The 17,956-nt window shown below is 43.4% G+C and overlaps 1 protein-coding gene across 1 annotated transcript in view; it reads right to left on the bottom strand.

Annotated features, from left to right (window-relative positions):
- Window positions 1-17,956, bottom strand: part of IGF2BP3 (insulin like growth factor 2 mRNA binding protein 3) — a gene marked incomplete at its 3' end in the record, with an annotated part of 156,289 nt that overhangs the window by 30,368 nt on the left and 107,965 nt on the right. Inside the window, exons 6-9 of the mRNA XM_080701008.1 lie at window positions 10,716-10,997; window positions 4,821-4,955; window positions 3,555-3,677; window positions 473-608 (exon numbers count right to left, since the gene is read on the bottom strand). Coding sequence (XP_080557134.1) covers window positions 473-608; window positions 3,555-3,677; window positions 4,821-4,955; window positions 10,716-10,997 — 676 coding nt within the window. The remainder of the gene's footprint in view (window positions 1-472; window positions 609-3,554; window positions 3,678-4,820; window positions 4,956-10,715; window positions 10,998-17,956) is intronic.

Here is a 17,956-nt window from a genome sequence, read left to right as displayed (position 1 = left end):
GCTGAGTCAAGAGGATTGCAAGTTTGTTGCCAGGCTCAGCAACTTAGATCCTATTTCAAAATAAAAAAGTAAGCAGGGCATGGTGGCGCATGCTTGTAATCCCTGCGCTTGGGAGGCAGAGACAGGAGGATCAGGCAGGTTTGAAGTAAGAGACCCTCTTCCAAAAAAAAAAAAAAAAAAAAAAAAAAAAAATTTATATATATATACACATAGGCTCTGGGAGTGTAGCCCTGAGGTAGAAGGGTTTCCATGAACCCCAGTACCACCAAAAAAAAAAAAAAAATAAGAATAAAAGTAAAAAGAAACAGGGGTGTAGCTTAGAGGTAGACTGTCCCTGGACTCAATCACCAGTGCCAGGAAGGGGAGAGGCTTTTTTCTGATGCCACCACTCAAGAAATTGCCATTAACACAAGGGAAAACATCTTTTAACTACTGATCAAAGTAAAGACGTATCATTCACATTAAAACTAACATTCATAGAAGCAACATCGTTTTCATACGACTCCCTGATTTTCTTCATGATCTCTTCCTCAGCTTTGGCACACGTTTCAATATTGCCTTTAACTGTAATGGTGCGTTCTGGGTTATACAGCGTCAGCTCCTGCAATCTGCAGATTGAAAAAGAAGAGAAAGAGAGAGAAAAAAAAAGGGAAATTACAGAGGGAACACAGTTAATAATTCAGTCATAGGTGGCAATTAAAACCAAACTCTAGAGCCTAGAATTATGCAGAAGTTGTTGGTCAAACATGATGGGAAATGAGTAAGCCCCAAAGAAGGAATCCAGAAGTTCTAACACTGCAGGAAACAAGAAAATATCTCCCCTCCACCATCTCAAAAAAATTACTAGGTGTTCATAGTTTAGTTAAATCCACATTTTAAATATAGCTTACTTCCTGACCACTTAAAAGCTGAACCGTTTTCACAATTTAACAGCATGTTGAAAAGGAATGACTAGAAGGGTGTACAGTTTTAGCGGAAACCAAAATATATAACCTGTAACAGTCACGTTCTTGGTCTGCATGGACCAATTTCTAGGCATAACTGGCATTCTCGTGCAATGGCATTTTCTGGGTCACTAAGTAAAGAAAACGCATGGAAATATCCCCAAATGGCAAGTCAGAGTTCCTGTGTCTAAACTTAGTTTTTGTCAGTATTTTTGAATTTAGGTAACAGAAGCCTGAAGGAAATTAATGTCCTGACTAAGCTTTTAAAATGTGCCACTGGTGACCATTCAGACTACAGAATTGTTAGGCAGCCACACACGGAAACTCCCCACTCAACCCCGATCCTGCAGGAGCTTCTCACTCAACCACAAATCACATCCCCAAGTCTACATGGAGATGTTCACCATGGAAAGTTAGAGTAAGGACATAGATTGGAAAACACAGCATATTGGGCACCTCTCCTTCATATTCCTAGAGTTTAAGTTTTCATTTTCACCACTAGCAAAATCTTGAAGACTAACCCTGAGCCAGATGAATGAGATATTATTCCTTAATTTTTACCCAAACTTACTAAAAATGTAAACAATTAAATAATGAGGAAAATAAAGCCTGTAAATCTTAGACTACTTAAAGAACTGTATAATTCTGACCTCCAATCTCAACCCAGTCCTGCCAAGCATTTTGTGTTACTATTTTACCAATCTTTTTCAATGAAAACTAAGGTTGGTCATTCCCAGAAAAATAAAGCCTTTCCATATAATTTCAGAGCATTTGTGAACTGCAGGTGTGGTAGCTGCCTCCAAGATGATAACCTCCTCCCAGTTATCCATACTTCCTATACACAATGAATGGGGCTGACCCTGGAAACATTACAAAATGACTGGGTGTAGCTTCAGAGGCTCTGTTATAAAACACATTTCACAGCCAGGCATGGTGGCGCACACTTGTAATCCCCGCGCTTGGGAGGCTGAGACAGGAGGATCGCACAGGTTCGAAGCCAGCCTCAGCTACTGAGTGAGGCTCTCAGCAACTTAGTGAGACTGTGTTTCCAAATAAATAGAAAATAGGTCTGGGAGTGTAGCCCGGAGGTAGAAGAGCCCCTGGGTTCCACCCCAGGAAAACACACACACACACACACACACACACACACACACACACACACACACACTTCTGCTTTGCTCTTTCTCGGATGATTTATCTCTCTGAGAAAAGACAGATATTATTTATTTTATCTTTTTATTTTAATATTTTTTTGGTACTGGGGACTGAACCCAGGGGCATTCTACCTCATCCCTATTTTTTGTTTGGAAACAGGATCTCTCTAGGTTGTTTAAGAGTCCTGCTACATTGCGGAGGTTGTCCTTAAAACTGCTATCCTCCTGTCTCAGCCTCCCAAGTACTGGGATTACAGACAGGAGCCACCAGGCAGCTATCATTTCTTGAGGACATTCAAGTAGATTTGTGAAGAGGGGCTGAAGCCTGATACCAAGAGCCAGTATCAACCTATCAGTATCATGAGACCCTGCACCTACACCCACCCAGCTAAGCTGCTCCTGGATTCCTGACACACAGAAATCAGCTCAGTAATACACATTCACTACTGTCTTAAGCCATCAAATATTGCAATAATTTGTTATACAGCTAAGGATAATAAATTAGCTATATTTTCAACTTTGGGAATATATGTCAGAAAATATCAGGACTTTAGCTAGAAAATATGACTGCAAAGCATTTAGTTCTACCTATGTGTTTTTTGAGAGCGGATACTACTTTTGTGTGTGTGTGTGTGTGTGTGTGTGTGTGTGTGTGTGTGTGTGTGTGTGTGGTACCAGGGGCATTCTACCTCTGTTATATCCCCAGTCCTATTTTTTAATCCTTTATTTTTAAACAAAGGCTCACTAAGTTGCAGACGGCCTCACTAAGTAGGTGAGGCTGTCCCCAAACCTGCAATCCTCCTGTCTTAGCCTTCCAAGTACTGGGCTTACAAGTGTGTGCCACCAAACCTAGCCAGATACTATTTTCATTATAGGTTGGAAGTTAAATCAGGCATGGGGGCATATGCCTTTAATCCCTGTACTCAAGAGGCTGAGACAGGAGGACCGCAGGTTTCAGGATTAGTGAGACCCTCAGTGACTGAGACACTGTTTCAAAACAAAAAATAAAAGCCGGGTTTGGTGGGCCACGTTTGTAATCCCAGCATTCGGGAGGCTGAGACTGGAGGATTACGGTTCGCGGACAGCCTCAGCTACTTACTGAGGCCTTCTGCAACTTAGTGAGACCCTGTTTCAAAATAAAGAATAGAAAATAGGGCAGGGGATGTAGCTTGGAAGTCAAATTCCTCAGGGTTCCATCCCCAGACCCACAAGAAAATAAAAAAATAAAAAAATAAAAATTAAAAAGGGCTGGGGGATGAAGCTCAGAGGTAGAATGCTGAGGAGTTCAACCCCAAATACTAAAGAGTGTGCGTGTGTGTGTTTGAAATGGACAGCAGGCGATGTCTAAATGAGATGGCACAGGCCAACTCAAACGGCTGCAAAGAACGCAGCACTGAGCTCATAGACACATAAGAACTGTGTAAGTTTCCCAATTCAAAAGCAAAGCAACACTTACGGAGATATCGTGATTTTAGTGTCTGTGTCTTGCTCAATTTTTTTAAGGTTTCTTCCTTCTTTACCAATGAGACGGCCTACAAAATTATTATGGGCTAAAATCTTCAAGGGTATCTCTTCTGTGCTGTAGATAGAAAAACGATCATAAAAACTGGTGAAGTGAACCTGCTCTCTGATAAACTGTCCACTCATTAGACACTTACTGCCATAGGAGAAATGTTATGCTTGGCATCATTTAAAATGTGCTGACAATTAGCCTATATTCTAGCAATGCATGAATAGAGGAGGTGAAAAGACATCAGCAAGTTATTTGTATAGGAGCTGACATTTTAGTTTTTTTTATCCACCTCAGAGAATAGCTACCTTCAAGGGTGGATTCTTTTACTCAAATTCATATTCCTAACCCCCTAAGAACAGAACACAAGGCACAAGTGCAAAATGGTGCAATCCTAACAAAAGACAAAACATACACCTGGAGTCATATACATAACTCATAGAAATAAGCAGAAGCAACAACAGTGGTGACATTTTGGAAATTGTTATCAGAGCAGGAAGTGGGAACTTTTACTTTAGATTCTGCATCTTTTGGAATTCTGAGTCATTTATCACTGTTTAAAATATCACTGGGGGCTGGGCGTGGTGGCGCACGCTTGGAATCCCCGCGCTTGGGAGGCGGAGACAGGAGGATGGCACAGGTTCGAAGCCAGCCTCGCTGGCTTAAGAGACCCTGTTTCCAAATAAAAATATTAGAATAGGTCTGGGAGTATAGCCCAGAGGTAGAAGAGCTTCCAGGAACCAGAGTACCACCAAAATCAATCAATTAATTAATTAATTAAATGTCACTGGGGTTTTGAGTTAGTGGCCTCCCCTTATATGGGGCATTCTACCTCCGAGTTACACCCCAGGCTTCTTATATCTTTTATTTGGAAACGAGGTGTCACTAAGTTGCTGACAGCTGGCATGTTGGTTTTAGGGACACTGCAAAGGAGGATCACAGGTTCAAGGGCAGCCGCAGCAACTTAGTGACATCCTATTTTAAAATTAAAATCAAACAAAAAAGTATGTATGTATGTATATATGCATGCATGCATGTATGTCCTGTCTCAATCCCTAGTATGACAAAAACCAAAATTATTTATGCTTCATAACCAAATCAGTATCTCCAACCACTATAGTTCATCAGGATAGCATTTCCCTTTGTTTATAATATCCAAGACTATGCAAGAGAAATTCAAAATAACATAGCAGGTTGGTCCACTTTACTCACAATTTTATATCTTGCGCTTCTTTATGCATAATCTCCAGGATAGACTTACAAGCCGCAGAGGTGCCTTCCGGGGTAGAAAGGATGGTAATTGACTTCTCCGCAGCCCCTGCGTTCTCTTTACGATGGACATCGATTCTGGTAGTAGACACGGGCAGAGGAAAAATGAAAGCTAGAAGCGCATATTCACAACAGTGTCTATAATCACCAACTGTGAAGTCTCAGGACTTCTGGGGGAAGAGAGGATGACTCACTTTCCTTAAGAACAGAAACATCTAACCAGCTGTCCACACTGATGCCTCAGAAACAAATTTTAATTCCAAAAATGCTTCTTGTCTTTCTTTAATCCAATCGAGCAGGGAACCCTTCCATTCTGCCCAAGCAATTTGTGCTTAAAGCTTCCTTTTAGACGCTAGGAACACATATCTCCCGGCAAAGAGCCTGGGATTTGGACAAAAGGTTTTCTTCTGTTCTAAGCCAAATAGGAGCTGCAGGGCATGCTAAGAGAGCTGGAGCTATAATCCAGAAAGTCAGGAGTTCCTCATTCTGCACAGAATATTCCTTAGTCATCCCAGGGGCTGATTTCACTTATCTACTTTCCTTTTGTGAAATTTCTGTACTTTTCCTCAACAGAGTAAAGTCTACAACAGCAATGGGAATAGAAGTCAAAGAAATGGCAATTCTACTTCAAAGAAAAGCAAATAATCAATAGACGAGCGATGTTCAAACCCACTACGAATTATATGCATGTCAATTAAAACAAGATGCCATTTTCTTCCAGAGCTGCAAATATTTAGACAAATAAAATTAAATATCAGTGAGATGAAGGGTAACGGGCATACCCACACTTTTGGCAGAAGTATGCAGCAACTTGGCAGACCTATCAAAGGTAACTTGCTTAGAGCCAAGGACTAGACTTGTGGTGACATGTCCAGGTAGAGTCTCCTATGTGGACCCAGAGTTGTGTTTCTGATCCTTGCCACTGTTAGACTACATTCATTCATTTTGTGGATGGCATATCCTGTGAGTTGTAGAAATATTTAACAACATTCCTGGCATACTCTTTGCTCAGTTGTGACAACTACAAGTGTCTCCAGACTTTGCCAAACGTTCACAGTGGGGCTCACCCTGCTCCAGACCCACTGGTATAGGCCGGGCATGGTGATGGACACTTGTAATCCCAGCACTTGGGAGGCTGAGACAGGAGGATCACACAGGTTCAAAGCCAGTCTCAGCTACTGAGTGAGGCTCTCAGCAACTTAGTGAGACCCTGTTTCCAAATAAAATATAAGAAGAGGTCTGGGAGTATAGCCCGGAGGTAGAAGCCCCTGGATTTCATCTTAAGCACCGCAAAAACCACTGGCATTACAGTGTTCACTATAGGACTAAGTCTAGTAGGTAAGAAAAAAATCAAAATAATCATCCAAATGCCCACCAGGAAGAGATGGCCTAGTGCATGTAGGTCATAGTTTGTTGTTATTCTGCTCCGTGGTGCTGGATCTCTAGCCCAGAGCTCTGTGCATTCTAGGCAAGCATTCCACAGGGCTACACCCCCGGCCCATCACACAGCTATTTTTTTTAAAAAAACATGTGGTGGAATTACAGGCACTAACACGGTATAAAGTCCTTGATCTTAAGTGGAAAAATTTAATACATTCCATGATATGATGTTCTTTTCAAGTTCCACATGTTATTACAGGTGAGAAACAAGTCCTATAGAGATATATCCACAAAGCCAGGCGTGGTAGGTCACACTTATAATCTCAGTATTTGGGAGGCTGAGACAGGAAGGAGGATTGCACTTCATGGATAGTCTCAGCTATTACTTAGTGAGGCCCTTTGCAACTCAGTGAGACCCTATCTCAAAATAAAGAATATAAAATAGGGGTGAGGATGTAGCTCAGAGGTAAAATGTGCTTGGGTTCCATCCCCAGTGTGTGTGTGTGTGTGTGTGTGTGTGTGTGTGTGTATCTGTCTCTCACTCACACACACAAATACACACACACACACATACACCCACAACTTAACATTTACCTCAAAGGTGAGAATGAATCCTCTCTTTTAATTTGCATATACATTTTGAATTGAAAACAAAATAAGTGTGCTCTTGTTTACACCAAAATGTGTTTTAGGGAAAATTAAGTACTTGCTGAGTACCTTGAGCTCTACCTTTGGACTCATGGCCATAAGGTTCACCACTTCATCATGCCAAATAAGTCAAAATTTAGATGGATTTAATTTACATAAGTGTCTCATTGAAAACTAAGGATGTGCTCCATAAGTAATCCTTTAACTAAAAAACAAGGGTATTGTAGAAATGAAACAAATAAAGGCTACCTAGAAATAACTACTTAAAAAAAGTATCTTAGATAACTGTCCTAACCTCAGGAACCACCTTCCCAGTCTGTTTCAAATCCCAATCCCAGGACATGGGAGGTCGAGACAGGAAGATTATAGGTTCACAGTCAGTTGCAGCAACTTAGTGAGGCCCTCTGCAACTTAGTAAGACTCCATTTCAATTTTTCTTTTTCTTTTCTTTTCTTCTTTTTTTTTTTTTTTGCAGTATTGGGGGTTGTTTCAAATTTAAAAATAAAAGTCAGGTGTAGGGGTGAAGGCCTGTAATCCTAGTACCCAGGAGACTGTGACAGGAGAATCACAGGTTTGTGGCCAGCCTCAGCAACCTTCTGAGGCTCTCTGCAACTTGGTGAGACACTGCTTCCAAATAAAAAAGTTACGAGAAAAAAAAAAAAAAATTGGGCTAGGAGTGTAGCTTTGAGGTACAATGCCTTTGGTTCCAATCTCTAGCACATATATACATAAATAAATATAAAATAGGGCTGAGGCTGTAGCTCAGAAGTAGAACACCCCGGGTCCCAACCCAGCAACACACACACACTCATTTATTCATTCTCTCTTTTCTCTTCTCTTCTCTTTCCCTCCCTCCCTCCCTCTCCCCCCTCCCTCCCTCCCCCCCCCCTCTGTAATGGGGTTCCTGGAAGCCCTTCTACCTCCAAGCTACACTCCCAGATCTATTTTGCATTTTTATTTGGAAACAGGGTCTCTTAAGCCAGCGCGGCTGACTACAAACCTGCGCGATCCTCCTGTCTCCACCTCCCCAAGCGCGGGGATTACAAGTGTGCGCCACCATGCCCAGCTCTCTCTTCTATCTATCTATCTCACTCACTCACTCACTCACTCACTGCAGCCACACTTATCTTCTGGCCATATGTTAATAATGCCTTGTGTTTCTTTCTACACTTTCACTATGGAGAAGGACTACCAGACTCCCATCCCTTGAGAGAAGGAACGTTGCTTTGGATATTAATGTGGCCGCTTGAGACCATTCCAGAAACATAGGTTCTGGTAATGATTAGTTTCGATGGCAAGAGTTAGACCCACTGGCAGAGCTCCGCAAAAGAGACAGGAAACCACTGACTCATCAGATACAACGAAGTCACTTCCCTCCTCCTCTACCCCCCATCTTCCTGCCTTAACTAAAACCAACAGTTCAACTGAAGTCACAGACTTTCATCTGTCAAGGAAACCAGGAACTTGAAAAGGACAAACTTTCACCTGCCACACAGCGAAGAAGGAAGCCACACGGTAAATTTCTGTGGGACATGGCAGATATCAAGGGAAGCAAGAAACTCTTACATTTTAATATTAAAGGTGGGCATGGTGGCGCACACCTGCAATTTCAGTACTCGAGGGCTGAGACAGAAGGATCACACGTTCACGCCAGCCTCGGCAACTCAAGTGAGGCCCTCCACAACTCAGTGAAATCCTGTTTCAAAGTAAAAAATAGGGATGGGAGTATAGCCCGAGTTCACCCCTGGGTTCGATCCCCAGGACTGCAAAACAAACAACAACAAAAAAGATTAAAGTCAGGCAAACTAACCTAGATTTTGCTTCAATTTTCCTTCCCAGGCACTACATTCTGAGGGAACAGCCATTAATTTTGCACACAGGTAAGCAGCACCCAATGTCTCCTGCTTCAAAGTAGAAGTCAGGACATCCTGTAGAGAACGGGGATAGGATCCAAACACCACTAAATATAATTCTTTTTGGCTCACTGTGAAAAATGAGTCCGAGCCAGGAATGGCGGTGCACGCCTGTAATCCCAGTACTTGGGAGACGGAGGCAAGAGGATGGCAAATTGAAGACCAGCTTTGGAAATTTAACGAAACTCTTAGTAACTAAGTGAGACCCTGTTTCAAAAAAACAGAACAAAAATAAAGTAAGAGCGGGAGGTGTATCTAAGAGGTATAATGCCTCTGGGTTTAATCCCCAGTATCACCAAAAGGAAAGGAAAAAAAAAAAAAAAAAAGAGTGAGCCAGGACATGGTAGGCACACCTATAATCTCAGTACTTGGGATGCTGAGACACGAGGATTCCAGGTTTGAAGCCAGCCTCAGACGTGGAGACATATACTTATAATCCCAGGACTTGGGAGGCTGAGATAGTAGAATGCCCCTGGGCTCCATCCCCAGTACACCCCACACACACACACACACACACGGCAGAATAATCCAGTCATCCCTGCAGTTGGCCTACAGAACATCATGGTGCACAGCCTCTTCTCCCTGGTGCACTCATGTGGTCTCCAGGTAGGCCTAGAGATAGGACTTGCAGCCCTTTACAGGTGGAGAGAGTTTACCACTAAGCTTCGCTGGGTCAAAACATCCATATGCTGCACAACAGTACGGTTCAGAAGGTAACACAACAAAACATGCACTGGAACTTCTGAACTGAGAAAATATATTAGAGCCGGGTGTGGTGGCGCACGCTTGTAATCCCAGCACTTGGGAGGCTGAGACAGGAGGATCGCACGGGTTCGAAGCCAGCCTCAGCTACTTAGTGAGGCTCTCAGCAAGTTAATGAGACCCTGTTTCCAAATAAAATATGAAATAGGTCTGGGAGCATAGTCCAGAGGTAGAAAGCCCTTGGGTTCCACCCCCAGTACCACCAAAAAAAAAAAAAAAAAAAAAAAAGAGTATCTTAGATATTTATGTAACAGACTTCAAACATAATTCACATACAGTAATTTCACACATTTGGCAAGTTCAAGAGTCTTGTCCATATTAGGCAACAACCTCTGCCCTGGGGCTGTGGTGGTAAAATAAAAACAAATAGCTCCTGCTTTCTACCCCTGAAACCTTAGCTCCACCATCTGAACAAAAATCTTCCAATCCTGTTAAAATCCACCAATTAAAACTATCAAACAAGCCGTGCGTGGTGGCGCACGCTTGTAATCCCAGCATTGGGGAGGCTGAGACCGGGAAATCGCAGTTCGCAGACAGCCTCAGCTACTTAGGCCCTCCGCAACTCAGTGAGACTATTTCAAAATAAAGAATAAAAAACTGGGCAGGGGGTGCAGCTCGGAGGTTAAATGCCTCTGGGTTCCATCCCCAGACCCACAACAAACTATCAAACATCCTGAAGAAAAAGCCATTCTAACTAGAGGGCTTAGTTACAGAATACATTTGGACTACAGGACAAACAATTTTTTACTGAAGCAAAGCACGGCTAAGAAAACATTTCTGTACTGAGGCCAAAGATGAAATGGATTGGAACCACTTGGAAATAACTTCTCAAACCATGGCAGCTGGCAGGGAGGAGGGCAGGAAGCAGCCTAACCGCTGCCCTTTGGTGTACCACGGCCATCCCACCAGGAAGGAATCGGTATCACTTGTTTTCCATTCATGTGTGAAATCTTGAGGTTCCCTTCGAAGTTTTATATAAATGAACACTAATCCCTCAACTCCCGAGATTTTATTCACATTCTCAAGTTCTATACAAGAAGATCCCCTAGCCCTGCTTAGAAAAAGCACCAAGTTCCCAGATAGCACCCTGCTACTGACAGCTCAAAGGGAAGCTCCCCCACTCAGCAGTACTCACTTAGACTGGGTTTGTTTGGTGATGTTCCGGATGGTGGCACCTTCTTTTCCGATTATGGCTCCAACAAACTGGGTGGGAACCAGCAGGCGCAGAGGCAGGTCACATGGCTTGTGCTTGGAGGTTGATCCTGGAGACCCCTGCCTCGACGAGCCCCTCTGCCCCAGCCCACGGCGCCCCGACTGCTGCTGGGAGGGACTCTGCTGGGCAGCCATCTCGTCAGGGATGTAGGCGACTTTCAAGGTGAAGTTCTCTAACTGGAATCCATTCAGCTTGTCTAAGGCTCTGAAAAAAAAACAAAAGGGGCACAGGGTGGAAAACTAAACCATATCACGAATCTTTAGCAAATCCACACCCAGCTCTTCCACTCAGAATTATTAACTACAAAACTTCTGAATAAAGCCCCTACTCAAGTAGCAGATCCAAATACACATAACCCCCCCTCAAAAAAAAAAAAAAAACGCTTTTCCTTTGAGTCCATGGGGAGGGGAAGAGGCTAGCAGGCTCCAAAGGGAGCCTGTTTGCCATCTAGCAATGAACACTAGAAAGCTAAAAACTCAATCAACGGACAAATATCTCTAAGCCATTTACAGGAGACTGAGGGGTTTTTGTTGGTTTCTACTACTAGGGATTGAACCCAGGCCATTCTACCTTTGAGATATACCCCCAGCCTTTTTTTTTGGGGGGGGGGGTAAGGAGGATTGGAGATTTAACACAAAGGTATTCTAGCTCTGAACTATACCACTAGTCCTATATTTTTATTCAGAAACAAGGTCTCACTAAGTTGCTGATGGCCTTGATAAATTCCTGAGGCTGTACTTGAATCTGCAACCTTCCTGTCCCAGCCTCCCGAGTACTGGAATTACAGATGTCTGCCATCACTCCCAGCAACCCAGTCTTTTCTATTTTGAAACAGGGCCCCACTAAGTTACTAAGGGTCTCGCTAAGTTGCTGAGGCTGGCCTCAAACCTGTGATCCTCCTGTCTCAGCTTCCCAAGTACTGAGATTACAGGTGTGTATCACCATGCCTGGCACCCCAGCCCTTTTTATTTATTATTTTTGTTTATTTTGCAATGCTGGGGATTGAACCCAGGGGCATTCTACCTCTGTGCTACACACCCAACCCTATTTTTTTTTTTTAATTTTTTATTTAGAAAAAAGGTCTCACTAAGTTGCTGACTGCCTCACTAAATTGCTGAGGCTATCCTCAAACCTGTAATTCTCCTGTCTCAGCCTCTCAAGTATGGGAATTACAGGCATGCACCACCATGGCCAGCTTTTAAAAAAATTTTTAAACAGGCAGGTCCTTCACTAGTTATATAGGATCTCCCTAAATTGCTGAGGCTGGTCTTGAACCTGTAATCCTCCTTTCTCAGGCTCTCAAGTATTGAGATATCAAGCACCTGACAACACATCCTGCTGAGATTGGTAGAATACTCAGGATAGTCAATCACTTCATAAAACTTCAGCAGCTTATATGACTGATCCTTAATCTTTTAGAGTTTATGATCTGATTTGACACAGAAAGGAGATCAACAAGAGAGAGCAGAAGGGAAGGAGAGAGAAAAGGAGGCGGCCAGGTGAGCATGGTGGTGCATGCTTGTAATCCCAGTACTTGGGAGGCTGAGACAGGAGGATTGCAGGTTTGAGGACAGCCTCCGGAGGTAGTGAAACGCATCAACCTATCAAGACTCTGTTTCAAAATAAAAAATTAAAAACAGGGCTGGGGGTGTAGCTCAGAGGTAGAATGCTTCTGAGTTCAATTTCCAGTACTATAACAATAAAAAGGGGGTAAGGGGGAAAGAGGGAAGCATGGAGGAGCTATTTCCTATCTATCACACGTGTATCTATTTGGGGAGAACAATGCTTTCTATTTCTATTTTTATACTTTATTATAACATTTATATGGAAAATTTTCTTTTTTTTTATGTTTTTTAAATTTTTGCAGTGGTACTAGAAATGGAACTCTGGAACTCCAGGAGCATTCTACCCCCAATCTACACCCCCAGCCCTATTTTTTATTCTTTATTTTGAAACAGGGTCTCAGTGAGTTGCAAAGGGCCTAAGTAGCTGAGGCTGTCCACGAACTGCGATCCTCCTGTCTCAGCCTCCCAAATGCTGGGATTACAAATGTGCGCCACCACACCCAGCTGAAAATTTCCCAATTCTTAGACACGAATATCAGTGAATTTCCACAAGTTGAACACATATCTAGCTCTAAAACTAGAACAGATCAGTCACCCAGAAGCCCCAGCAGGGCCCCTTCCAGTAATCACTTCTTCCCAAGCATCTAAATTTTGCCAATTTTACGTTGTATATAGGTATTCAGGAGTATATGTACATACTACACACTCTTATACCCAGTATCTTTTATTAGGAAGTTCACCCAATTATCACATTCTACCTTACACATTTTTAAAACTTATTTATTTATTTATTTATTTTATTTTATTTTTTGGGGGTGGTACTGGGGTTCCTGGAAGCCCTTCTACCTCCAGCCTACACTCCCAGACCTATTTTATATTTTTATTTGGAAACAGGGTCTCTTAAGCCAGAGAGAGGCTGACTTCCAACCAGCGCCATCCTCCTGTCTCCTCCTCCCAAGCGCGGGGATTACAAGCGTGCGCCACCACACCTGGCAGTCTACCTTACACATGTTTAAAAGGAGAAAATTCAATGCTAAATGGGTACAGGGTATAAAGTCAACATTTCAAAAGCACAAGCAATCATACTCCTAACAACATACACTTCCGTAACTCCCAGTACACGAGAAGTGAACTGTTCTCAGGTTATTCAGATTCTCAATCAGATTCTGTAACAAGGGGCTCGGACATTCAGCCCACACAGGGGAAGGAAAATGGGCAGTAGACACTCTCTCTCCATTTGTTCTGCGGTGGTGGTTTCTGGATTATATACTCAATTCTTTATCTGAAGATCTATTTTCAATTCTTTTCTTTCCTTCCATCTTTTTTTTTTTTTTGGGGGGGGGGTGGTGCTAGAAATTGAACCCAGAGGGATTCTACCTCCAAGCTACACCCTCAGCCCTATTCTATTTTTTATTTGGAAACAGGGTCTTGCAAAGTCTCTGAGGCTGGCTTTGAATCTGAGATCTTTCTCTCTCAGTCTCCCAAGTACTGGGATTACAGGAAGCATCACCATCCCCAGCCAGTTCTTGGCTTAGATGGAAAGAAGAGATGGTTATAGCACCCAGGAGGTCATTGAGGGCACAGGGTGGAAGACAGGTGCAAACAGGCAGAGACAACGGCTCTTTGCTATTCTCAGACCAGAGTCTATACTCCCCTTTCCTTGCTTTAATGCCATAAGTCCCACACACCCCAGCACAGGGAGAAACTCTTTCCAGATATCTCAGTCATGCAGAAATACAGAAGTAACAGCCAGGTCTGGTGGCATGCTTGTAGTCCCAGTATTTGAGGGGCAGAGAGATGAAGATCGCAGGCTGTGGACGGCCTCCGCTACTTAGGCCCTCGCAACTCAGTGAGACTCTGTTTCAAAATAAAGAATAAAATCGGGCTGGGGTTATGGCTTGGATATAGAATACCCCTGGGATTCAACTCCTAGTATCACAGTGAACAAAAAAAGAAGATACCTTACGTGATGGTGCACACTTGTAATCCTAGTACATGGGAGGCTGAGAAAGGAGGATCACAGGTTCATGGCCAGCCTCAGCTACTTAGTGAGGTCCTCTGCAACTCAGTAAGACCCGGTTTCAAAAATACAAAAATAGAGCTGGGGGTGTAGCTCAGAGGTAGAATGCTCCTGGGCTCAATCCCCAGTAATGAAGAGAGAGAGACAGACAGATAGACGGAGAAGTATGAAAGTATTAAGAAGTGGCTCTGTCACCACTAACAACCCTCCAAGGTCCTTCCCAGAACTTCTGTTCACAGTGTTACAACCGCAAATGGACCAAAACTTTCCGTGTTTACTAACGCATGGACACGGTCCATAACTCCTTCATAAGCCCAACTGAAGCCATTGCTGTGCACTGCCAAATTCAGGATGCCCTGGGATGTTCATGTCAGAGGCGTTCTTTCCACAAGTGTCAGAGAGAGGGTGGTGAGGGGTCGACATCGTGGCTTCTGTGCCAGCGCCTTGATGATGGAACCTTGACATACTGTTCCATGCTCTCCTGCTCTTGTTCTTAAGGGCAAGTGGATCAAGGGCCCAAAAATATACTGGTTATTTCTAAAGGAAGATAAAAGCTGGAAAGTTTTATTAATATAATGAGTATTTTTATAGAAAGTTGAAGCTAACAGATTTAGAAATGTGAAGCAACCAGGCTCTTTTGAAGGTCTGTAGAAAGATCACTGAAGTTCTTTAAAATAAATAAATAAATAACCAAACAAACCAACAAACCTGTATGAGCCAGGTGTGGTGGCACACACTTGTAATCTCAGTATTTGAAAGGCTGACACAGGAGGATCACAGGTTCTCTGTTTAGTGAAGTCCTCCACAACTTAGTGAAACCCTGTTTCAAAATAAAGAATAAAAGTAGAGCTGGGGGTATAGCTCAGAGGTAGATTGCTTCTGGTTTCAAACCTAAGTACCACCAAAAAAAATGAAAGAAAAAGAAAAATCACCTGAAGGAATCAACTCCATCTACAGGCATAAAGGCAGTATACTTCACATTTATATATTTTTTTCCTTGATAACAATGAGTATTTTTTTAAAACAGGTCTTTACTAGGTTGATGAGTCTCAATACTTGTGAAGGCTGCCCTCAAACTTGTGCTCTTCCTGCCTTAGTCGCCTAAGTATTAGGATTACAGGCGTGCACCACGAAGCCTAACTTAAACTTTTGTTGTTGGTGGTGGTGGGGTGTGTGCACGCGCATACACGCAACTGGGGATTGAACCCAAGGGTCGTTCCACCTCTGAGCTATACCCCCAGCCCTTTTTAGTTTTTGTTTTAAAACAAGTCTCACTAGGTTGCTGAATGTCTTGCTAAATTGCTGGGGATGCCCTTGATCTTCAATCTTCTTGTCTCGGATTCCCAAGTACCGGAATTACAAGCATGTGCCACCATGCCCAGCTACAACTTCTTGAGAAGAGAAAGATCCGTGGGATAATCAGAGACAAACATGTAAGTTAAACTACCTAAATAAAGTAACAAGAAACAACTCTCACTCCCTGGCAAAAACTGTAACTTGGTAAATTGCACTGTGCTGATTTGAAAAGATTTTTTTCCTTGGGGAAGAAGAAAATATTTCCTGAGAAGATCCAAAGCCACAGAGCTCCAATATCCAGATTGGAGCCCAGTGCCCAGTGGGTCCACACTCAGGCTGCTCTCAGCAGAGAGCAGACAAGCACTGTCATGTCTGGCTGGCCTCTGCCAACTAATGAGAGTTCCCAACCCAACAGTGCCCCAAACCTGATGCAGAAGCAGCCCTATGCACAACATTGTTTTCTCTTGACCAAAGAGCCTCAGTTTTTGAGTTTTTACTCAACTGCTGAACCTTTCTATGCTCAAAGCACGAGATGCAACTAGGTGGCATGGTGGTCTGCTAAGCTCACAGGGAAAATTTTTAAGTATTTTCCCGGAACCAAATGTATCTGTATATGCTGCACAAGAGGTGAACGACTGCCATCGAAATTATTCACAACACAGCCCTGCAGTCAACAGAACTCCGGGTGCATCACTCAGGATTCCATTACCACGATTACTTAACTCTTGGCACTGATGCTATCACGAGTCAGTCACCAGGTGCTGGGGAACTCTGCTGGCTGCAGAACTAAGTGTGCTGACAAGAAGGCCCCTGGGGTGGGTTGCAGTTGGGAGTGAAAAGGACCTTGATAGAATAGTAGTTCAACTTGAGAACGAGGGGCAGGAAGAGGAAGAAAGAAGAAATGGGACCTAGAGAAGTTACGCTTCCTCAGGAGCCCACACATATAGATATGAAGAATTAAAAACACTATGGAGGACTAGAGGACAGTCATAGTGAGGCCTGAACAGTGATGATCACACCACCCCTCAAAGGTCACCTTCCTGCTTGACATCAGGTGCTGACTATGACCTGAAAGACTCGATGTACAGAGCCTTTAGGCGCTAAAGCTCTGCCTGGGACCTCATTCCCTCGCTGACTCACTCAGGTAGGTCCTAACAAGATGAAGTTTAGTCGTTACTGGAAAGCCATAAATGGACTTCTCTCCTTGTATCATGTTATAGCTTTAGTTTTGTTTGTTTTTGCGGGTCTGGGGATGGAACCCTGGGGCATTCTACCTCCAAGCTATACCCCCAGCCCTATTTTTCATTCTTTATTTTGACACAGGTTCTCAATGAATTGCCAAGGACCTCACTAAGTAGCTGAGGGTGTCCCTGAACCGTGATCCTCCTGTCTCAGCCTCCTGAATGCTGAGATTACAAGCGTGTACTACCAGGCCTGGCTTTTTAACGACCTCACCACAACTCATCGTGAAATTTAATCCCTGCTGTAGTATTCAGATGGTAGAAACTTTACCTATGGTATTCGGAGATGGAACGTTAGGGAGGTATTTAAGGTAATGAGACCCTAAGGGTGGGGTCCTAATTCAGTGAGACTGTAACTTTATAAAAGGAGGAAAGCCAGATGTGGTGGTGTATGCCTGTATTCCCAGTACTTGGGAGGCTGATACAAGAGGATCACAGGTTCAAGACCAGCCTTAGCAACTTAGCTAGATGCGCAGCAGCCTATTTAAGATCCTGTTTCAAAATATAAAAAGTTAGCCGGGCATGGCAGCAACACTAGTAATCCCAGCATTTGGGAGGCTGAGACAGGAGGATCGCTATTCGAGGACAGCCTCAGCTACTTAGTAAGGCCTTTTTTGTGTGTGTGTGTGTGGTACTGGGGTTCCTGGAAGCCCTTCTACCTCCGGGCTACACTCCCAGACCTCTTTTTACATTTTATATTTGGAAACAGGGTCTCCTAAGCCAGCGCGCGCGGCTGGCTTCGAACCTGCGCGATCCTCCTGTCTCTGCCTCCCAAGCGCGGGGATTACAAGCGTGCGCCACCACGCCCGGCTTAGTAAGGCCTTTTACAACTCAGTGAGACCCTGTTTCAAAATAAAGAATAAAAAATAGGGCTGGGGGTGTAGCTCGGAGGTAGAGTGCCCTGGGTTCTATCCCCAGTACCACCACCAAAAAAAAAAAAAAAAAAAAAAAAAAAAAAGAGGAGGGACCTAGAATGTTCTGCTTTACTATTTGAAGGAGGTTTTACATTGCCTCAGGACTCTGCAGAGACCCCACTAACAA

The sequence above is a fragment of the Muscardinus avellanarius genome (genome assembly GCF_963383645.1).
Source record: "Muscardinus avellanarius genome assembly, chromosome: 9".
NCBI classification, from domain to species: domain Eukaryota; kingdom Metazoa; phylum Chordata; class Mammalia; order Rodentia; family Gliridae; genus Muscardinus; species Muscardinus avellanarius.
Note: the sequence above shows the minus strand (reverse complement) of the source record. Positions and strands in the feature narration are given on the sequence as shown.